The sequence below is a fragment of the Chrysoperla carnea genome, chromosome 1, assembly GCF_905475395.1.
Source record: "Chrysoperla carnea chromosome 1, inChrCarn1.1, whole genome shotgun sequence".
Lineage (NCBI taxonomy): Eukaryota > Metazoa > Arthropoda > Insecta > Neuroptera > Chrysopidae > Chrysoperla > Chrysoperla carnea.
In genome coordinates, this window is record NC_058337.1 from 25125135 (window position 1) to 25150405 (window position 25271).

At 29.4% G+C, this 25271-nt stretch overlaps 1 protein-coding gene across 2 annotated transcripts; it reads right to left on the minus strand.

Moving 5' to 3' along the window:
• Positions 1-1378: 1378 nt before the first annotated feature.
• Positions 1379-24152, minus strand: LOC123305523 (proton-coupled amino acid transporter-like protein pathetic). Of its 2 annotated transcripts, XM_044887270.1 has the most exons (7): positions 24131-24152; positions 23925-23974; positions 5557-6041; positions 4703-5060; positions 3751-3932; positions 3505-3677; positions 1379-2833 (listed from the first exon to the last, which is right to left on the minus strand). In XM_044887270.1, the coding sequence occupies exons 2-7, from the start codon at positions 23949-23951 to the stop codon at positions 2592-2594; spliced, it is 1467 nt and encodes a 488-aa protein (XP_044743205.1). In that variant the 5' UTR covers positions 23952-23974; positions 24131-24152; the 3' UTR covers positions 1379-2591. The 2 variants fall into 2 exon arrangements, with proteins under 2 accessions (XP_044743205.1, XP_044743204.1); XM_044887269.1 differs by lacking the exons at positions 23925-23974; positions 24131-24152 and adding an exon at positions 13202-13344.
• Between the last annotated feature and the right edge of the window lie 1119 nt (positions 24153-25271).

Consider the following 25271-nt stretch of genomic DNA (forward strand, 5'->3'; position numbering starts at 1 on the left):
GTCATATTCTACAATTTCTTAATAAAGCTACGAAAAGAAATTTCCTTAAATTATGTTCGTTAAAACATGCCTTGTGTATTTTTTTCAAGGAAATCTGATCTTAATTGTCGCAATTAGCTCTTAACAATTCATTTTTAAAAATTATACATTTTTTAAAATTACAACCCCCCGTCGAAATAAATCTTTGAAAAATTATTACTCACATTTAATTGTGTGTCAAAATTTAGATAATTATATCAATCTTTTCGAGTAATTAATGATTTTATAAATTTCCATTTATCTTAATTTTATTTGTGCTATATATTTGAGATCTTTGACTATTCGATTATTCGTTATTGCAACTACCAGATTGCCTGTTACGTCTAGAACCGGTGATTTATTCGCTATTTGAAAAAGTTTATATTACTGCTTTGTAGGGGGTAGACCTTTTAGTTTTAAATTACATTTCGCTTTTTTCGGACACCTCAAAAAACAACTCTAGCAGGTAAAAAAGCGAACCCTTATTTAAAATGAAAAGGTCTATCATATTTTAGTACACGATTTCACCATAACAACATCTTCTAATGACTGATCTTAAAATTATGTATTTGTATAAAAAATACTTAAACATCCTATCATTCATAAAATTTCTGAACCCATTTTAACAATTATATTGACCTTACCAAAGAAACTTCATTCATAAATACAGAGAGCCGTAAATATGTTAAAATATCACAATTATTAACAATAATAATCAAAAATTAAATATAAAAAAATTATAAAACATTCAATAAATAAAAAACAGTAAAAAAAATATTTATTTTAAATAATAAATAATATTTACTATATCTCACTAATTTGCTAAAAACTACTTAAAACTTCAAAAGAAAATCGATGACAATTCTTTGTTCTAGACATTTTACTTTGATCTAAAAGGTCTAAGAAAATCCTTAAAAATCATATCGAATAACCTTTTACGTGGAATATATACTTCCGATCACGATTTTAATTTAATTTAAATTGATTAGATCTTATAATTCATTCCCTTTTGCCTTTCTTTTTGAAGTCACAGAGAAATAAAATTTAGCTTTATCTCAATAGATACGAAGCAATTAGAATATTATACAAATAATAACAAAAAAAAGTTTTTCGAAAGTTAATAATGTCCAACTGGGTGAGAAATAATTACCACACTTTCAATTTTTCAAAATTCAATGACTTCCTATTTTAAATTAGATTTGTTCCTAAATACAAGTCGTCAAGTCGTCATGCAGCCCATCAGAGTTTTATCTTTGTTAGGAATAAGAAAGACAATCCACGATGGGGAGCATGATGCTTGTATTTAGGAAAAGAATTATAGTCCTACTGAATATCCAAAAAAATTTGAAATAAATTGTTATATTTATGTCGCAGCCGACTAAATTTATAGCCATTCAGTTAACAGTCTAATCTAGTTATCAGCCTTTTAAGTAAACAGCCCCGTTCAATTTGGCAGCCCGAACGATATTCAGCCATAGCGTTAAATATAACATTTAAAGAATTGCCTGTCTGATGCTTAGACCATTCATATGACCACTTTGACCACTTGACAAAAAGAGATAAAATATTTAACATTAGAAACACCACATATTGACAGTGTATGGGTGTAGCTTGTTGGGTTGCGAAGATAACCAAATCAATACATTTTTAATAAGGTAACTCTGACGTTAGTACGTCAGAACGCATATTAATACTATTTTATCGAATATAGGATATGGCTGTTCATTTAATATGGATTATTGTTCCGTGTGTTCGACATATCATATGACAGATAATTAGAAATCGCACACTAGGCAGAAAAGAATCCATAGTTGCCACAACTACTAGAAAACGTACGAATGCACGGAAACAAAATCAGAACAAAATAATATGAATATTGACATAATTTTCCACGCTTTCAACGAAACAACCAGGCATATTTTGTTTTCCGCTAGGATATATCATTTTTTTGCGGCTATCTAGAGTCATCAATCACAACTAGTCACCAACCGTCAACCTGTTATGTTTTTTCCTAATACGCAAGAGTGCTTAAAATTTAAAATACAGTTACGTCATATATTATTTTTTGTCACATCAGTTATTTTACTTTCTAATATCTAAGAATTCCAGAAAATCTATTGATAAATCGATATATATTTTTGACAGGATTTGCTTAGTCCTTTTGGACCAGCTGGTCATAGTCATTAAGTGTACAAGACTGAAACTATATGCATTCAATTTCATATTGAAAATTTTTAGAAAAAGTAAAGATCATAAATATTTTAAGGTAGTTTCGATTCTGCAAACACAAAAAACCATTTAAACATGGCTTTTCACAGCATGTCTCAATCACACTGAATGCATATAGATAGTCGAATCTATCATTCGATTGATTATAATTCAATTTTTGTACCAATAAAATTCGCTCATTAAGTAAGCATAATAATTAGAAACATATTACAACAAACATTTACTAATATAAACGAATACGAACGAATGATATCGATTCATCTTCCATTTTGGGAGGATAGATGTATGGTTATATAAATAATTCTTCGTGGAAATTATTCCAAAATAAATAAAATACGAAAAATTCATTTAAATTCTGGATTAATGATATTTGCAACACTGGCGTATGTACCAAAAATGAAACCAGCTATACCAAATAACATAATTAAAATATCCTTCCATAATATCCATTTATATTTGCCCATATCTGGCCAAAATGTTATTATTTCGATTAATGGTGGGAATATTAATGCTAACGTTGAACTGCTTAATGCACCAACCAATGAAATTACAACACCCAAATTTGGCACTAATGCTGCTAAAACAACTGAAAAAAGTAATTGAATTTAGTGTGTTTGAAGTTTTAAGCGAAGATTTTTGAATTGTGTAAATAATGAGAGAAAAGCTGGAGATAACAATTAACTGAATTAGTTGTTACTCTTCAAAAATATACTTAAGGGCTACTGTTTGATGTATTTATTATTATTAAAATTGTTAATCGAATAAAACCTAGTGAAACGGACTTATCTGAGAATTCCGCATTAATCGAGATGTATGCTCGGATTATAAGAAATAACTCGAATAGAATGGATAAAGTCACTGTGATTATGCTGCACGCGCATATTATTTTGCGGTTGCTACTTTGTTTCTTGTACGTACACACATTCATTTGTTCATCCTCCCTACATTACCTCGGATAAACGACATTTTACTGTCTAACTAAAATTTTTTTAAATATAAATTAAATAACATGTACCCGAAATAGATTTCACAAAAGAAACATATTGATATATACAGAAAACCAACAAATATTGAAAGGTACACTACAGCGGATTCAAACAGTACCAGTACAGTGCCGAAACTGCAATAAGGAGATCGGGGCAATGCCTCGAGGGGTCTCGGCCTGCAATGCCTGCAAAGGGGTCTCCACCTTGGAGGCCCCCTTTCAAAAAAATTTTTATTTATTGTATAAAATAAAATAATATTTTTAATACTTACATGTTACAAATACTAACGATATTCTTGTCGCATATTCACCAAGATATTGGGATCGTTCTGTGGTAAAACGTTGTTTAATATTTGGCCATACTACACTCATTGGTACATAAAATTGTAAACCATATGATAAAAATATTGCTAAAGCCATCATAACACGAACCGACTGCGCTAAACTGTATTGAAAAGAATATTTTCATAAACAAAGGATAAATAATGCCCATAAATTTTTTATAAATAGAAACTTACGCATCTTTTTGTGGTAAAATTAACGTTAAACTACCAATTTTCACTTTATCGCCGTATTTTAAGTAACCGAAGAATCCGACAGCTGTATATAAACATGTTACGATCATCATACCTGTATTTAATACACCATTCCAACCGCCGAATGCTTCAGGATTGGCCATATTATTTTCTAAGGGTAATACCTAAAATAAACGCATTTCATTTAAAATGTCATAGATTTCTTAAATGAGTCATAGATTTCTACTAAACTACAGCTAATATATAAAATCCCGAATCATGGCAGTTCTGTATGGGAGGTTGTTATAGGGTCATAATATAAAAACTACGAAGTATTTTCATTAAATATTTATAATTTTGTAACAGGATGCCCACAGGAATCAACTTTCTAATTTTCCTGATGATTTCGAATTAGAAATATAATTTTAAATCAAATAAAATAGATTTTTGCATTTTTTTTTTTGAAAGAATTCCGTAAGATTGTAAACTAAGGTGCGCGTGTATTTAATATATTAAATTCCGTAAGATTGTAAACTTATAAAAAGGAGAGAAAACTACACCATGACCCCAACCCTAGCTAGCTCGACCCAAATCAACTAAACATAACGCTTTAACCGGTAAACTTAATTGCAAAAAAAAAATTGTATTTTCGATTTTAGGGTGTTCTAAATCAATTAGAATCATAAAATCACCAAAATTCAGTTTATATGACTGTCAGGGAAGTAGTTTCTACGACATTTATAGTGGATTTTGGATTATATTTCTGAAAATACTGTTAAACGCTTCAATCGTCGAAAAACGCAATATTTATGTATATTTTTTAAAACAAATTATCTCGCAATTAGAAATAAAAAGAAGAGAGAAGAAAATATCGAATGAAATCCTATATGAAGATATCTCGAGAACTACTAAATTAGTCGTCAAATCAGAGACATAATAGACAAAATATACTTACAACTCCAATACCCTCAAATGCATATATAGCTGTTCCAAAGTACAATGGTAATTGATGCCATGGCGCAATTTTTGGTACATGTTTTGTGGATGGTAAATCTTGTAACATATACCAAAATGTGATAACAATTCCACAACTAGTTAACAATGCAGCAAATAATGATATTGGTGTTAAATATTTTAAATTTTTCACTAAATTTAGTAAAATCATTGGAATTAATAATGCTGCCAAATATACGTGAATATTTAATTTTATGAAATAGTGCGCGATTACTTCTTGTAAGTTGGCTGCAACGAATACGAAGTAGACACAACAGAATCCAAGTTGTGTTATGCATAGAAATATATCTATTAATTTTCTGTAACAAAAAATTAAAATAAAGTTAAAAAATACATAACGAAGAGGGTAGCTCTAAAGAGGAGAAACCTGAATAAACAGTCCCGGACCGATTCGATACCTATTAGCAGTGCGAGAAACGCGGTTCGGAAGGCCATGAAAGAAACATTATGCACCCAGGTAAGGACAGAACTTCTCAGGCAAGAAGACATATGTCCTAGAGAAACAGAGAACCTCGATTAAATAGCCCTCTGGCCATTCAGGTTAAAGATAGAGCAAGAAACTAGCAATTCCGCCCTAGAATAAACTTGCAAACGTTTCGAATTCAACAAATTAGACCAAGATATGGAAACAGATTAAGCAAACAAAAATGGGAGCTGCACGTGGCCTAAGTAATGAATTCCAAAAATAATGAGCTCAAACCGAGTAGTGATAACGGTTTTTCAAAGAGCCCTATTTCACTGTCCTATTTATGCTGAGGCATCAAAGTTAGGAATTGTTATTATTATTATACTTACTTAACATGTACAGAATACTTTTGTAAAGCCGATGGTCCTGTTTCGAAAGATGCAGCACATACTTCAGAGAATCCAAGTGACGGTACTCGGCATCGTCGACATAACTCATGTGAACAACGTACTAGCATATGCATACAATGTGTGCATATAATACCCATTGCCATTGTACCAAATAAACCCAAAACAAGACCAGCATTACGGAATGCGTCCGGCATTGCTAATATACCAGTGCCAATGTTACCCTTTAATAAATGTATCATGGTATCTAAATTTGATGTTGGATGCTCTAATTTACGATTCTCTGCTGGATTATAATCTTCAAAGAGTTCTTTACCAGATAGAGCATTCGCTACTTGATAATTAACATCCACAATAATATTTTCCGGTGATGTTCGTATATCCGGACGTGGATCAAGTGGTTCACATTGTTGATTATCCAATAATGGTTGACGTTCATCTTTACGTTTTGCTCCTGCGGATGCCATCTGAAACAAATAATAGGGATATAACAATTTGAATACCTACTACCTTTTTCTTGCAAAAATATGTGACTAAAAAAAACTCAAAAATTAAGAGCTGCGTAAACTAAGCAAATTTCCACATACAAACTTAAAATGAAAATGTCATTTGTTAATAAATTTTAAAAATTAATTATTAACAAAGCCTTATCTCGATACGTCGTGTCGGAATGAATAAATGTTCAGACAACTGAGTCGCTAACTAAAAAGGTTTTCCACGCTAAAAATAAGACTGACAATTTTCTTTTTTATTATCTTCTCAGTGCAGGTAGTTAATTTAATGGCTCCATTTTCGAAATCGAAATTTTCAACATATCTTTACGTTTCATGGATCATGGTCAGGACATTAACATCAATTCGGAGAAGTATGTGTGTGCGTACGTATGTACGTACGTTCATGGGCATTTCTTTCCTGATCGATATCGCGCGAACAACAAATTATATTGATTTGGTTGTCATGTCGATCGAAGCTTATTAATACCGAAAAGAATTTCATAACATTCGAGTCAGTCGAGTTTTTTTATTTCCTGATCGATATCACGCGAAAAAAAAATTATATCGATTTCGTTGAGGAGTCGATCGAAGCGTATTAACGGCAATATGATCTGAAAAGAATTTCATAACATTCGGTCAAGTCGTTTCGAATCGGTCGAGTTTTAATTTTGTTTTTATTTTTGATGACTATTTGTTGGGAAGTTACACATGTGGACCTCGGAGGCTGCACCAGATCATATCAAAATGACAAAATAATATAGATAGATTTTCTTCTGAGCTTAGCTGTTTAACAGTTTAACAAAAAATTGAAGAGCTTAGTGGATGAAGATGTTATGAGACAATTAAGTGGAATCGAGATAATCAGCTGTAAAGTTTTTAACTTGCATAACAAGTTATGCAAGACATAACAACTTCATCCACTGAAAATAACTTTATTTGAATGGTTAGCGAAAAGGGGAAACATGCTATGTTTAAAGGAGAGCATAACATGTTCATCCACATAAAAATCTCGATTTCCTCAAAAATGTCACTTAACATGTTCATCCACTAAGCTCTTCAATTGTGAATTATTTGAGAAGCTCATACTATCTCATTTCCTCTAGTGCCGGCACCTATGCATAAAATGCTGCATACATAAAATCTAATAATCAAAATATTTTCTAGCTTCATTTAATTGTTTATTCTAATAATAATTGTGTTTATACCCTTGATCTCTTTTAAAATTATTAATTGTCTTTGAAACTAAGAGTTTGCAAACTTTATTCACATTTATTAAAAAAAATTGCGATTTGACATACATAAAAAAGTTAAAGATAATTTTGTCTTTGAAATGTTTTTAAATGTGTAAACAAAACCTTGTAATTTTTTTGGATTTTATGATACATTTTTAAAACGCAAAAAAGGTTTTTTTTTTAATTATTTTACAAAAAATATGAGTGACCTTCAAGTTTTTGAATTTATCACAAAGTATTTATTATTATTAATATTATATAATAAATGAAAATTAATGTTTATAAAATAATGCGATATCCTTTAAAAAGAGGTTTCAATACAGGAAAATATTTTACAATCAGTTTTCTTTGAGACGATATTGTTGGAATAAAGAATCTTAACACCAAAGCCGGCAGTTGAAGTTTAGTTCGAGCGGGTAGTGAGCCGGAGCCCGGAAGGGGTAGAATTCAGTACACACTTGCGCCCGCTTCAGATTTTATCTATGGCCCGCTCGCGCGCGTGTGTGTGTTGGCGTTTGTGTGCATATGTATATGAATAGAAAAATAGGTAAATTTTAAAACAGAGGTAATTTTTTTTAAACTACAAAATAAAAATGTTAAAAGTCTTTATTGTATTTAAATATATTAATCAAAATTATTGATATAATCAACAGTTATTTGCGTAACGCGAAGACTGTGTTACGCTTTGTATGGACTCCAAATCAAGTTTATCAGCAATTTCAGAATAAACGTGCAATAGAGCTATCGAATTGAGCCGGTCCTGTAGCATTGTTGTCATTCAAAAGTAAGAAATCGTTAAAAGATGAATAAGTTTGAATTTTAATGCAAAAGTCTTTATTATGATAATGTCAAAAAATTTAATTGTGCAGTTAACCAATCAAAAAATAGCTTGAACAAAAGTTGCAGAGTTTGATGGGGGGACATTATCATGTTCTGACATCAGACTGGACCTAGTTTTTCGGGTTTCTTTAATAGTCAATTGAGATCGTAAAGCAGTAAGAAATAGATAGAATAACACTTTAAATTAGAAAGTTGATTCTCATAAAAAACTAACAATTTTTGTTTAAAACATTTTTTCGAAAAACGGTAGCTTTCGGAGGAAATGCTACTTAAAAATATGTCAATAGTGCATTTAATCGAAAGAAAAGCGGTTGAAATTGAATTTCACCTAAAGAGGTTTCATCTCGAAGTGATAGTACAAATTGTTTTATTCTAAATAAAAATACATCATATAATAGAGCATGTGTGGATTTTTTTAAATTTTCATTCAAATGCGAAGCTTTGATGGTATGCCATCCTTAAAATCGTTACTATGCAATATAAGTATATGGTAGCTCAGAAAATTTTTCGCCTTTGGAAATATTTTGACAACCGCCTTTTACCAAAATTGCTAATATTATTCTTGCGTTTCATAGCAAAATTAGAAGTGGGTGGAAAACAGTTTGTAATTTTCTTTTACAATATTAAGAAGTGAAGATAACACAGCCCTGAAACTAAAAAACTCCACTGGATTTGTTTACTACTTCTTAAAGATTTGTACTCAACTGAAACTGGCTAACATAAACTTCTATCACGTCCAGATATTCTCGCAAAAACTGATTTGAAAAATTTGAGGAATTTGGAGAGAATTAGATTTTGTCGACTCAAGAGGGAAACTTGCTTGTCTTAGCAATTGTCACTGTCAGTTGAATATATCTCAACAAATTAATGAAACTTGATGAGTTTGAGATAATTCATACGGAAAACTGAAGATTAAAAGCTAAAACGTGTTAAAAAGGTAAACTTGTTTCAATGACTAAAAAGATAAACTGAGAATTCAGGGGTTAGTTCATCTTACTATTAAGCGAATATTCTATTTTGGTTTTTTGAAATAAGTTTTCCAAGAAAATCTGATGTAATAGAGGGAAATGGATATAATTTTTTGATTCAGTTTACCTAAAAATATAAATTACTAAAAATATCTCATGCCACAATTTTTTTGCAAACTTGTGTAATAAATGTATATTAAACAATAGCTTTCGAAATGGTATAATTCACAACATCACTAAATCGAAAATAAAATTTGTTTGCGCATAAACAAGTATAATAAAGCATATTTTTGAATTTTGATAAATTGGCATAATCTTTTTTCTTATAATCGTTTTTTTTAATTGCCTATCAATTTCACAATAATTGCTAATAACGAAGTAATTACAAGATTTATTTGAAAAGAAATTGGTTAAGTGTGTAGGTACTCTTTCTCATATAATTCGTAAGAGTAAGTTAGGCATTATTAAGAAATTTATTGTTTTACAAATCGAGCATCCACGCTTTTTTATATTAAACGAACTACGAACTACACTGTTTACATTAATTTAAAAATTATTTTTTAATTTCGTGCCCAATTTTTCCACTTAAGAAATTAAGTTTACAATATACCTATAAATAAATTTTGACAGCATATGACACAATTTTGAGTTTCTAGAGCTTTTATCCGAAACTAAAGAAGATAGAAGTTTGAAAATTCGTAGATAATTTCAAATTGATGGTGTATTGATCTTAATTTCATATCAAAATGATCCGATGATATAATATAATTCGTCCGTAACGAAAACTCATATAAGCATCTACGTATCATCTCGAAGTACTATCCAAATTTATATTTCCCTAGGTTTAATATTTCCCGAGAAAATTGACGGAAAATATAATATATCAGTATATCCACAGAGTTTTTAGAATTTTTTCCGAAATTATAAAATAACGTTGATAACGTTTAGAAATAGTATTTAAAGAGAGCTAAAATTTTCAATTAATTTTACAGAAAAATAAAGTACTTTTGTAAACATTTTTTTTAGAATATAGGTACCTGTTTTTTATCAAATTTTTATATTAGTGCAGTTAAAGATGTTACAAATAAAGGAAAATGAAAGAAACCGCTTGCATTTTGCTAAAACCTCATGGAATGTGTTTCTTAAGTGTCAAATACCTATCATTAGTAACGCATGGGGTAGTGATGCAAATGTTTCGTTAAAGTTGACTTAAAAAATTGGGAATTATGCAACTTGTATGACGTAAATGTTAAGTATTTGTCAATTAATCGAAAACTATTATATATGCATAACGTATACGTGATTCAAGTTGCCTATTTATTAATTTTAACTTGCGCCACTAACTCATGCGTTACTAATTTTAGCAAAATGCGATTAGTCGATTTTTTTAACAACTTTATCTGTGCTATATAAACAGAAATGTATGTATGTTTTCTGAAACTTTTTCTTAATTTTTCTTTTATAGAAAAAAAATATTTTAAAGGTAAAAAAAAAACAAGATTTCAATTTAAAATGAAATCAGGCATGTAAATTTACCTACGAACCTCAACAACCATAGAAAAATCACGCGAGTAATTCACCGAAGCATGTGAATTTGATTATTAATTAAAATACAAACATATTTTATGAGATGGGGTTATCAGTTCATTAAATATTTAGAAAATTTTCCGTACAATATATTTTGTAAAAAAAGGCATATAATCCATATAGGGGGTCAAACATACATGAGTATTGAGTATACAAACAAACTGTCTACTTAGTACATGAATGTGTACTGAAACTGGATTTTATTTATTTAATAAATAAAAACATTTAGATAATTTATTTATTGATTAATTATAATTTAGTTTATGTACTTAACCGATAATTTGTTTTTTTTGTTTCATTTTTTATGATTGAAATATTTCAAAAAAAAATTATGATAAAAAAAAAAAAAAAACTTTTAACAAAAAGAAAACCGACTTCAAAAGAAAAACTTTTCCAAAATAAGTTAATATGCACTAAAAAGCAAAAAAATAACGATAATATAATGCAGTTAAAATAATTAATGTTATTTTTGAAGTCGGTGTCAGCCAAGCTAATGTAGCAAACTGTTCTGTCAGAGTTGTTTCCTTGTCTGTCACCGACTCCAAAAATAACAATAATTTTAACTACATTATTTTTGAAGATCTTTTGAAGTATGTTTTCTTTTTGTTTTTGTTTATTTTGTGATTTTATTTTGTGAAAAGTTTTTGTTTATTTTGTGATTTTTAGTGAATCTGAAGTACACTAACTAATTTGTCACTAAAAAAAGAATCATCGAAATCGATTAACTTGATTTTGAATTATTCGTCCTCTTGTCGAGCATACTTGCTGCAAATTTAAGACTTTTATGGTTTTCTCATGGATGCCGTTGTCAGAACTGGACCAACGAAAGAACTTTCAAACAGATAAAGAACCATCAGAATCGGTTCACCCCGTCAAAAACTATGAAGTAACACACATAAAAAAAAATACAGTCGAATTGATAACCTCCTCCGGTTTTGTTTGAAGTCGGTTAAAAACTAAAAAAACTCCGACAAATGTTATTTTTTCTTTAAAGCTCTCTCGAACTAAACCGATTTTGATGATCATGAGCTCTTTTTTTAGTGGTTTCGGGTACATAACACTAAACTCGTATTGAAATATAGCTAAGACATTTAAGATAACATATTTATGTTCGCATATGATGTCACAAATTATTGATAAGGAAACCGCAGGGGGGTCAGTCAGTCAAACCAAAGCAACAACAAAAATAATTATTGACGTAAATTAAAGGTAGGTACACATTTTCTTCTACATGTGATAATTTTCGACGTAACGGAAAGTTTTTAATAAATATTTATGAGAAATAAATCACATCCTCATAGAAAATTGAAAAAATAATCAAAAAAGTCGAAAAACGTGAAATTACTCAAAAATTCTGAATCAAAACACTAAACCGTACCGATTAAGGTGCACTGCGTTCCCATAAACCATTTCTGACAAATTAAATAAAACCAATACATATGTTAAATGTACTGATCAGTGCTTCCGCTCATATGAAGTCCCCCTTCTGTACCTAATTAAGAAATAATAAATAATTTTTAAAAGGCCTCATTGTTCTTCATCAAATACCTAGCTAAAAAGGTAAAAATCATCCTCAATGAACCATCTTTGAAAAAATCATACCAATCTTTTTCGGGTAAGGAACCCTAAATTCGTACTTGAAACATATCTAAGAACACTCTCCATTAATTTACCCTTTTCCTTAAAGCCTTCTCAAAACTGAACCGATTTTGAGAATCATGGCCTATTTTTTAATTGTTCCGGGTACCGAATCCTAAACTCGCACTTGAAACATAGCTAAGAACCAGCGCCGGCCCAAGAGTAGAGCAAGTGGAGCGGGCGCTCTAGGCACCAGGTAGCAACGCCAAAATGCCAAATGAAAAACTATTTAATTAAAAAAACAAAAAAGCACCGAAAGACGAATCAATCTACCTTGATTTGGGGGTAGGATCGGCGCTACTAGAACACTCTCCATTAAATTTCCTCTCAAACGAAACAAAATAATCAAAATCGGTTCATCCGTTTAGGCGCTACAATTCCCCAGACAGACAGGCAGACAGACACACACACACATGCCGGTCAAACTTATAACACCCTTTTTTCGGGGGTTAATGAAAGTCCACAAACTATGTAAAAAGTGTACCTAAATTAAATAAATAAATTTAAAAGATCAAAAAACCCGACTGCGTATAAAGTGAACCAAACTGCATAAAAAATGAACTTTAATTAAAAATTCAAAATAAAAAGTTCGGTAGTTTACGTAGCGACTTTAACAGTCGGAGTCCTTTGCAAAAAAATTCGTTTCAAAAAATATTTCTACCAAAATTTTCGTTTTAAAAGTATGAAAATATTGTTTTCCAAATCTAAGCCTACATTTCCATTTATTTATGAAACAAACACCGGTTTTGATCGAAGAGAAACAAAAGTATTTTTAACACAATTTTTAATTTCGCACAAAATTAAACCAACGGAACGGATCCAAAAAAAAAAAAAAATTTTTGTTTAAAATTCATTAAAAAAAACTTACAGGATTAAAAGCTTGATTATTGTAAATATTTCGATTAAGTGCACCATAATTTAACGCCATTGTTGCAATAATCGAACACAAAAATTATAAAAACAACCGAAAATTTTTGACAACCACTAAAATACGTGTTACACACATTCAAACTAAATTAATAATGTGGAAATAATATTTTGATAAAAGGTTTTTAAGTTTTAGAAAATAAATAATAAATCAAAAGTAAAAGAGAGACCCTCCCACCAAATCAGTTTTTTTTTTCAATTCCGATTAGAGATCCAATCCCATATGATCATTTCCAATCCTTATCAATCAATAAAAATTGTTATTGAATGTGTATTAACCTCCTGTTATTTATTATTTGTTAACAGTAATAAAGTTAATTTGTATCATTCATAAACATTTTTTTTCACTAAATGTTAATATTTGATAGTAGACATATGTAATTATGTTTCATACACAGATGGTTCAAAAGTCTTTGAACTCTTTTAATATATACACAACCAATTTATTAAAGAAAATTTGTTTAACACAAAATTTTACCAAACAGTTGTATCTCTGCTCTGAAAAATCATCGAATTTGGAACAGCAGTAGCTCGTTTTAAAATTTATACTTTGCTGCTTTGCACGATGGGTTGAAAGAGAGATAAATATTATCCTTAAATTTTTATATAAAGGTTACAAGCGTACCAAAATTTTAAGTTTTTACAACAAATTTTTTTAAATTACTAGAAAGCTTGTTTATTTTTCTTGAAAATGGGCTATAAAAATTCCCCTACGAGCTTTTTGGACCAAGATTATTGTTCTTCAAGCAAAATTGACACTTCTGGAATTAAAATCCTGTATCTTTTGAAATAATCATCGCACTGAAATTTTTTCATCTCATTTGAAAACTTAAACTGCCATATTTAATCCCTGGCATATTATTTTGTTAAAAACTTTTATCACCCCCCTCCCCTTTTTTGCAAAATAATATTTAAAATTTTTGTTCGCTTTCACATTTTTTACTCTATCAAACCTCTGTACAAAACGGCAAGAAATGTTATAAATTTTCGAGCAATAAGTTTCAAAACTAAAAAGTACAAGTTTTTAAACGAGCTATTGCTATTCCAAATTCGACGATTTGTTGCAGAGATACAACTGTTTGAAATTTTGGCATAATTAAAAAAAATTTTCTTTTATGTGTATATATACAGTCTCGATAATCAAGACACTCGATAAGCGGAAACGTCTAGTAATTTAAATACTTTTCACCCGCCCGCAATTTCCGAACCGCTCTTAACAATCACTCTAAAATGGTATTGTTTTTTTATTTACCAGTATAGAAAAGTATTGTAATGGGTCCGATTTTCGAAATCGAATTTTTCAACATATCTCGATCTTTTTGCCCCTTTAATCGTATGGGCGCCCGTTTTCTAAAAACTTATTGTCAAAAATTATTGTATTTAGTTTTTATATCCTATATATGAAATATATCTGAGCATATTAAGTTTAATCCCAAGTTTGTAACGCTTAGAAATATTGATACTACAAACGAAACTTTGAAATAGGTATTCATAAAATTAACCAAATTAGTCCATTTCCGTTTGTCTATTCGTTGACACGATAACTCAAAAACAAAAAGAGATATCGAGCTGAATTTTTTTTTATATCGTGCTCCGGGTACAAAAAGTGAGTTTTATTTCGTGGATTGGCAACATGGGTCCAACAACACAAAAGTTAAAATGTAAAATTGTTTCATATAAAAAAAATCAACAACTTTTTTAAAAACATTTTTTCATAAATAACTTTGTTGTTCCGTGAGTGTTCAAATTAGGGTCAACATTTAGTTCCCTTTTTCTCAAAACCTATAAATTAGTTAGCCTATGGTTAGTTGAAAATTTGTAGGTAGCTTGAATGATTCTAATTTCATAATAAACTAATCCAATAACTGTCATTTTAAATTCAGTAGATTGAACCATTTTTGTGAATCTCTAGAGGGGGCAGCTGTCCCAACCTGCCCCCCTTGACGACGCCCATGGGAAGAAGTACATTTATAATGCGTTATCACACGTATATCGTACAAAAATGATTGAAAATGATGTAACTCCTTTTTAAAGTAATTTGATTGGCTGAAAATGAGTGTAATCATGAGAATGAGTGCGGTAATGAACTATTTTCGCAAGCAAAATGAGGGAGAAAAGTGGTTCTCATCTCACGGGCATAGATATAAATACCTAGAATTTATCAAATGACATAATTTGTTCATTAATTTTTTTTCCCAATCAAATATTAAAATATTATTTTTTTAAATTATACTAATTATGATGATTAAATATAAAAAATTTATAAACAAAAGATGAAAAATGTGAGATATTTTGACCTTCTTTTGAACAGTTATATTTTTCAAATAATGTACATATTTTTTTATTTGTTTAATAATATAAATTAATCATTTGAAAAATATATTAAAAATCATGCACGGATAAAAAGTGTTTAACGTGATTTATATTTAAAATAAAATTATATTATAAAAGGTAATTTATACGCAAAAAATAATTTTAAATTCAACAATTTTTTTTAAATCTTTTATCTGATTCTTCTCAACTTCGCAAAGGATGTTCAAACACTTTCTTAGAATTTTTATAATCTCAAAAATCTAATTTTATGCACCACCGTTTTTTAGCTTTTAAAATGGCCTTTTTGGAGTTTCTCCAAACATTAAACTGTTAATATCTCGAAAACGAAGAAGTTTACGAAAAAATCCCAAAGATTTTTTGACGTTAAATAACCCATAGAACATATGGTAACTTTTACTTGATTAAAAAAAAAAGTCATTTAACTGTTTCTCATTCTGTGGAGGGGGGAGGGTATGCAAAATTGGACCAATAGGGTTTCTGGCAAGATTCACAATATTAATCTATAAGCCCTTCTAAACAAGAATCAGTTGACAAAATGAGGTACTCATATTTTGCACACTCAACCCCATCCAGAGCCCACACTAACAATATAATAAATTCAAGACTAATTTTTATAAAGATTTATACAAAAACCTAAAATATTGTAGCTAGTACAAGTAAAATGGAAATATTTATCACAAGTTGTATAAAATAAATTTTACTCTGATTTATCAATGAAAACAATTATTTATGATTTACTTAATCAGAAATTATCAGAACGCCCCCGAATAACACCCAAATCCATCACAGTTATAAAAGCCGCGGGTATTTGATTGAAAAGAACAATTTTTTTTTTAATATAATGAGAACTTTGTTATTATCAAAGGCCGTTTAAGATAATTTTTTATTCATATTATACATTTAAAAATTACCTTTTAATACTTCAACTATTTGGAAAATATCAAATGAAAGATTTTTTCATAATTTTTCTTCGCACATAACAAACTTTATTTAACTCAATTTTTCATTAAGATTTTACAACTGAATTATTACAAATCCTTTAAAAAAATAAATGTAAATTAACAAAAGCAAATTATACTCATAAAAACATATGTTTTTTTATAATTATTAAAACAAAACTCTAAAATCAATCCCCTCCTAACACTATAAATCGATTGTTTTTCATACATTTTAATACAGAGTGTCTCTTCTCTTATTCGGATTATTTCATTTAGTGGATCTACTAATGGCCACGGAGACTCGAAAACGAACAGAAACTTCAAAAATAAAATTCTTTAAGGTATAATGACCGTTATAGTCAAATTCATAAAATCATGCTTCTAAATACGTAAACTATTTGTGACAACAGACGTGTAACTGTACATAATACTTATACATCGTATGTACACATATACAAATTATACACTCAAAGCTGCTTTTATAAATTGTTTTCTTGGTACCATAAAATTCGTCATAAATTTAGGTATTATTAAATTTTTTATGAACAAATTCTGTAAAAAAGTTTTTAAGGATTTAAAAGGGATTAGTTTTAGTTAACTGATACATTTAACTCATGCAAAAAGATAAAACTCAAGGGGATGGTTATCCTTAACATCGACTTAAAAATTTTATTTCGTTCTGTAAAAAAAGTTGATTCACGAACATTCTACCATAAACAATTTCTTTCACTAATGAAAATTGTGTGTGATTCGAATTCCATTGAAAATTTCAAACAAAAATAATTTTATATGTAGGTACACAAACATATTTTGGCAGGCTACGTCCGGTACCAAATTTATAATAAACATTGGGCGCGGCGCGTGTGATACGGTAATTACTTCTTATCAAATCAATCTTAGGATTCCGTATGTAAACGAAACGCTTTGGAAACTCTACAATAATGGAAACTAAAGATAAGACATAGACTCAAACTTCCTTAGTATTTATATGGCTTTTTACACCAATCCCTAGTCATCAGGTGTGGGGGCACAGTGTAACAAGAGGGGCACAGACCAATGGGCAATATTTTAGATATAGAATTGCAATCTAAAATTTTGAAAATCAACTTTCTAACACGCTTTTATTAGCTTCATACGTATGTTACTATGTAACGGAAACTTTGAACATGGTTTTGACCCCCTTAGGACCGAACAATACAATAATTTCATAAGCTAATTTGACAATCGTGACCAAGATTTTCAGGAATAACGATTTCTATATCTGAAAATATATACATTTATTTGCGCTGCCACCATATTTATACTGAATTTTTGATAAATAAATAATAGTCTAAGTCTAAGAGATTAAAAAATACGCTTTTGTAACTAGCTGAACTAAAAGGTAGAAAATAATTTCTTTAAATTCAAAAAAATGATTTTATTGTAATATAATTTATAATGATTTTACTTTTACCAATATCTATTTAAAACATATTCACAATAATTGAAATTTAGCACCCCACGCATTTTTACGATAAAATGCTTTTTTGAATTTAAAAGTTATTTTCTAAATTTTAGTTCAGATAGTTTAATATAAGGTCGAGTATATGTTAACATATATTGATATCCGAGGTAGTGCATCCACCTAAAAGTTGCAGAAACAAAATGGTGGATCCTTTTTTCGATTAAAAACATGAGAAAATCGGTTTTTCTAATCTTGCTGCTGATTTATAGTTTATAGCGCATAAAGTTAAATGCAAAAGTTTTTAATTTTGTAAAAATCTTCAAAGTGGCATTATTAGCATCAGAGTCCGTTAATTACTTACTTTTCGCGCAAATCTAAAAAAACCATTTTGCAATTTTGCAGTCAATTTAGCAATAATTAATATATGAGTAAACAATCTTAGAAAGTATGCGCCTTAATATCCTCAATAATTTTTTTCAAACAGAATTCTGAGAGATGTATAGTTTCCGAGAAATTCAATTGTTTATGAAAATAGACGTTATTTTTAAATTTCATTTGTCCGAATTGAGAAGTTCCGATTCCAATTTTACAAAGCACCTTCTCTTGCCGAAGAGTGAAACAATGAAATGCAATTGAAACTAGATTGAAAATAATAATTAATTTACTTAAAAAAACCGAATCGAAAATAACCGTGAGGGCGTAAATTAGGTTAGAACAAATAAAGTATGTACACATGTATTGTATTGTATCAAGTATACATGCTTTGTATATATGTCTGTGTTTGTTTATTACTATGTACTCTGAGGAAGTAAGAAGAAAAATACTCTTATTACTTTGTGCGGAAGAATGACTATCTTTCTTTACTTACATGACATAAAAAATACTTTCGTTTTATCTCTTACGATTTACAAGATGAATTTTAAGGACCGAAGCCCCACTTGAGCTCTAATATGTTCTTCATTTACGAACTCGAACGTTCTGAGTACTATGGGCAGGCGGGCAAACGCAAATGGACTCTTTAGGTAATTTATGAACGCATATATACCAAAATTTTGTTTGTAGCATCAATATTTCTAAGCGTTACAAACTTGGTGTTGCAATTAGTATACCTTGAGATATTTCATATATAGGGTATAAAAATGCAGGATGTGAAAATATGTGTCGAGAACATTTAGTTTGAATCATTATCTACACAACCTTACTTAATCATTCAACATTTTTTTGTTTGATAAAATTTGTTAAAAGAGTCGAGTCTATTTGTCTCAAACAATAAAAAATTATTCATAATATTATGTGATAAGACAAAATTTAGTGGAAAAAATTCAGAAATATTTTAAATCAAATAGTAACTCAATAACAGTTTTTTCCAATTTGTCTTATTTGTTTATTTTATTTCAATGTAAATAACAATATTTCACTGACTCTACTCTACTATCTGTCTCTCATCATTTAATGGAAATTTACAATTGTAAATGTACTGGGTGATTCATCTACAATCTATATATTATTATAGTGAGGCACTTTATTGTCCAATTCCATGTATATATGGATGAATGTTTATTGAATACAAACATCAAATTTTTACCAAATACTAGTCAGATTAATTTCTTTCGGAAATCAGAAAGAGGTCCCATTAAAAATCAGAAGAGGTCGAAAATTGGGTAATTGTATTTATCTAACTCTCCAATTTTATGTATATATACAGTATATATGTGTTATGTATTACACAATTTAATCCCCCCCCCACCGTACCTATATTAATATATAATTTGATACCTCCCACATCTAAGTGTCTCTATATTGGTGAAACAATTTGAAAAATATGTATTATTTTTTTATTTTCTTTATAAATAAAGACAACAAAAATTTTTTTTAGTATTCGCTACCCAATTAAATTAATTTACATTACAATCAATTATAATACACCTACTAATTTAATGAGTTTGATAGGTCTGTGAATTCATTAATCTTCCTATTTTTCCCATAGCCACATATCCCGAACCAAGACTCAGGTCGAAATTTGGTAAAGAGTTTTTCCATTTGTCTTGATAAGCTTAATTTACTGGTATAATTTTCTGCTATCAATAACAGAAAACTTTATATATATATACATATACAACATATATATATCCAACGATTTTCAGGAAATTGAGTATCGAGTGGGTTTCGAGGGCGCAAAATCGATTTAGCCAGGTTTCCTTTTTAGAAAACGTCGTTTTATCCGTGCTTTCAGGAAAACCAGAAACATCAACTTTAAAATATGACTCTTCCTGACATCTATTGGCGTATATATACATTGCACGTGGTTCGCTTCGTATGTATTGTGTAGTGTGAAGTCCGTGTGGCTTTGTCAGTTTTGGTTGATAGATAGCTGTTGTGATATATACGTATATCGTAGTTAACAAAATAAAATACATTACCGGGACATTTAAATTGGTTTAAACGGTTCTTGATAAAATTTGTGTCTTTTTAACAACAAAAAATACCAAGTCAAAAAATACCAGCCTAAATGGCTAATAAGAGGAGTTTGAAATTTCGAGAGGATATTGATTTTATACTGTAGGTGTTATTTTAGAAAGGATTTTTCGAAATTCATCTCCTAAAAGGATGAAATAGGGGATGAAAGTTTGTATGAACATATATACAAATCGTCATTTTTGAGTTCACTACTTAACCGATTTTAAAAATTCTTTCACCTATATAATGCTATATTATCAGCAAGTGACAATTTTAATTTAATAACAATAAAAATAGATTTTAACTTTTGGTACGGAACCCTAACTTTTTTGAAAATAAAGTAAAGCCCTTGTTAATTGGTGATAATATAGCATTCTGAAGATGAAAGAATTTTATAAATCGGTTAAGTAGAGAACTCAAAAATGAACATTTGTGTATATTTTCATACAAACTTTCATCCCTTATTTCATCCTTTTAGGGTAAAATTTCGAAAAATCCTCCCAAAGACACCTACAGTATAAAATTAATATCCTCTCGAAATTTCAAACTTCTATCATTAGCGATTTAGGCTAGGAGTTGATATACCATTCGGGACATTGCATTCCCCCCCTCCAGATAGTCCCCCGCCTTTGAAAGGTTTTTGATTTTGAACAATAATAAAAATAACAAAATCGGAGGTGTTATTGAGAACTTCCTAAGAATGACTTTTTTATGTATTCCTTTATCCGGCTATCTGGATGACATGAAATAAAATATAATATATATAAATGAATCACCCAGTAGACATATTCATATAGTTAAGGAAGTAAGGCATGAATATAACTTTAGCATAAACCTTATATTATTATATTATTTTGACCTAAAAGTGTAATTTTATGGAAAATTTTTTTTCAAATTGCATAGACATATTATTTAGTATTGATTTATGTACTTTAAGATAAATAATAGGTTATTATAGCGCGGTGGGCTTAATATCTATACACACACAAATTCATTGAATAAATAGGATTACTAACAAAAGAATGCATTGAATTTTATCATAATAAGAATGAGGCTGTATGAATGTTTCTTTTAAAGAAAAATGCGGCTCAGCATATCGAACACGCATAAACATACTAGGTAACTATACAACGACATGCAAAGTAGAGTCTCGATAATCGAGATTCAATAAAAAATAGGAGTGTTCTCATTTCTGAAATATATCAAGGTATACAAAGGTTAGTCCCAAGTTTGTAACGTTTAAAATATTGATGATACGAACAAAATTTTGGTATAGGTTTTCATAAAATCACCTAATTAGTCCGATTGTCCGTCTGTCGATCTATCCGCCTGTCTGTCGACACGATAACTCGTGAGGTCGAGTAAAAGTCGGACGTAAAAAGTGAGGTCGAATTCGTAAATTATCAACATGGGTCAATTTGGTCTTGGGTCCGTAGAGCCCATTCTGTTAGAGATAGAACAAAAGTTTAAATGTAAAAAATGTTGTAAATCACTGTTGATTCGCGAGGTCGCAAATAATCATCCCCGTGAAGTTGGCCCCCGCATTTTTGTATTCCAGAATATAAACCATATGGTTTGATTGTACTCGCAAAGAGATGGATTGTACCAGAATTATATATTATTTATTATTATATCAGTTGATAACTTATATATGCGTGTATCTAATAGTGGATATCTTTCTTTACTTACGTGACGTAAAAAACAAACGATTGCGTCATCAACACTGTCTATACATGGTATATCAACAATTAACTCAGTCAATACTTTGTTTTCACTTGTTTTACTTAGGTTAACGTAACTTAACCTTAATTATGAATCATGTGAATATAGTATTATATAGTATTTTCTGAACGCGTCCTATCTCAGATGTATCACCTTATATTATGGTCCGGGAGCGAACCGCAAGATTATTTGACCCATGGGTTATCGACTCAACCTTTGTAATAATCAAACCCGTAAAAACAATGGGCTATGGCAACCCTACCAAACCGGTTGCAAAAATTAAAGGGGGCATATTGCAAAGGGGGCAATTGGAATACCAACTTGGCTAATAAAGTAACCGGATAATTTTCACGTGAAGTTACAGCCTTCAATCTACCTTTTCACGAAATAAATAATAATAGGTTACCAGGTCAACTTAGTCTTTAAAGTATGACAACCTTTGTTTTTTTGACGCTTTTTCACGTGAAGTTATAGCCTTCAATCTATCTTTTCAAGAGATAATAGGTTGACAGCCCAAATCGGTTGCAAAAGTTATTACATTTTAAACAATTTTGGGAAGTAGTAGATATGAAAAATGATTATTTTAGTGCCTACGTAATATGTCAATATATGATTACGAAAAAAAAGTATTAATAATTTAATTATAATTACAGTACGTGTAAATAAATTTCGGATTCTCAACGAGCACTCTTTATTGATAAAAATATTATTTTGCGATTCTGATCAAAAATTTAATAAAAAAAAGGCCATTAGATATTCTATTTTGAATAATTCTCAGCATTTTTGACTCTTTCACCAAACTCTTTCACAATTCTTTGACAATTTTCACCAAACCTCCCCGCTTTCGATATAAGCGTTTGAAAAAAAAATTACGACTTTTTGAAGAAAATTCGTTATTGACGAAAAAAATTTTTTTTTGTGGTCTGGTCAAAAATTTGATTCAAAAACCATATGATATATTTTGGGCCATTCTAAACAATTTTGACTCTTGGCATTTTTTGACCTTACCTCACCGTTTTCGATATATATACGTTTGAAAAAAAAAACTATACGAAATAACAATTTTGGGTAAAACTTTCCAGTCCGTTTGGGCCTAAACTGTATGGTTTGCGGAAAAATGTTTCGAACAAAAAATGTTACCTTTATACTCCGTAACAACTTTCTAATTTAAATGTTTATTACCAAAATCTATTTATTACCAGTTATGGAGTAGAGTGACCTAGGTCAAGTTTAATGTCTGCGTAAGATGTACGCCTATACACCCAACATTTTTTAATTGAAGAATTTTTATCGATAACACTAATTTTTCGAGTTTCAAATATATGCCAACTTATAAAAAACATCCTGTATATTATGGTTATGTTTTTTTTTTTCCTTGGTATTCGAAGGGTTCGATACTGCTTAAACCCTTAAACGAATATCTTATTATATTAATCCATTTCTAAAAGTAATCAAATAATTCTGAAATAATTGTAATTTTCGAAATTCATTACTTTCAAATACACGAATATAAACTTAGAAAACAATTAATTTTAATTAATTAATCTTATATTAATGAAAATCATTAAAAAAAATATCAAAATATTAAATATGCAATTTGCTAAACATATAAGTAACAATTATATATATCAAAAATCAATAATTAACTAATAATTAATTAATTATTGATTAGTTAACAATTAAAAACATTATTAATAATAAAAAAATAAGTTTTTGCATAATATATTATTAAAGCTATCCATGCAATAAAAATTTACAAAAATATTTACTGGTTTCATTGGTGTGTCATCTGCCATGATTCTTATTAAATAATTGGTAACTGAAATTAATAAAAATATGATTCATATTTAATTAACATAACATATTTTAATAATTAAAAAAAATTTAGTAAACAGTATAGAATAAATGTTGTATGTATTTGACATTTGACATTTGACAGCTACATACGAAACTATTGTTCAAACAAATATCTCACCTTTAACAATACCACTGATAAAGAAAAATTATGAATTCATTTAATAAAACTCATAGTATGTTTCATTTTATTCACTAAAACCACAAGTTTTTGCATTGATAATAAAATATTGAAAAAAATAGCGGAAGATACTTGAGATAAAAAGAAACGATAATACGTTAATTGTTAAACGTGTTACCAACTTCGAAAATATCTTAAATGAAAATGTATAAAGGAAAATCCATAAAATTGATTATTTTATCATACAAATTATGTATTTTAATTAAAAAATTTCTTAGATATCAATAACTTTTATGAAAGTTTTATGCGAAACAGAATCTTTATTTCATTTGGAAGAAATGTTAATTTTTTACAAATCATTACAAATCTAATTGCAATCTTGCAGCTTTGATTAAGGTGATCCAATTTCAGTTTCCTATGTTTGCAACTTTGTAAATTAGAATGCTGTGAATACTTTCGCTTCGTTAACTAACGCTTAACGATCAAATTGTTCACTTGTTCTACAGAAATATTAACAATTATGTTAGAACTGTGTATAGACTTTTATGGGAAGATTATGGCCAATTAAGTCGCCCTAGTGAGCGAACAGTTCGCATGATTGTGCAAAAGTTCGAGGATACTGTATGTATTCGAGATAGGATAACCGCGTGTGTATTATCATAGGGTACGTTCACCCAAGAGAATACGCCATTGGATTTCTTTTTGTGGGATTTTGCCAAAAAGGTTATAAACATGGAAGCTTAAAAGCATAGGAAACGCAATAAATGAATTATTGACCGCTAAAAAAGAGACCGAATAAGGAACCGTCTTCTCTCTTTGTCTCGCAGCCTGATAAAGCGTGAATATTAATATTATGAATGATTGTATAAACCATAGAAGTAATAGAGAGAGACCTAAGTACACGAATAGCTGGCTTTGTCTGTTTTATATTACCTCTATGAAATACACACACATGCACGTGTTTTTACAATAATTCAAAATATTAATAGGCTGATAGCTTTGATAGGCTGCGAGACAAATGAGGGAAGACGATCCCCTTTTTTGGTCTCTTTTTAAGCGTTCAATAGTTCACTTATTGCGTTGCGAAGACAGCTATTCGCGTACTTTATTTAACCTCTTTGGGTTTTCCTAATAATATATA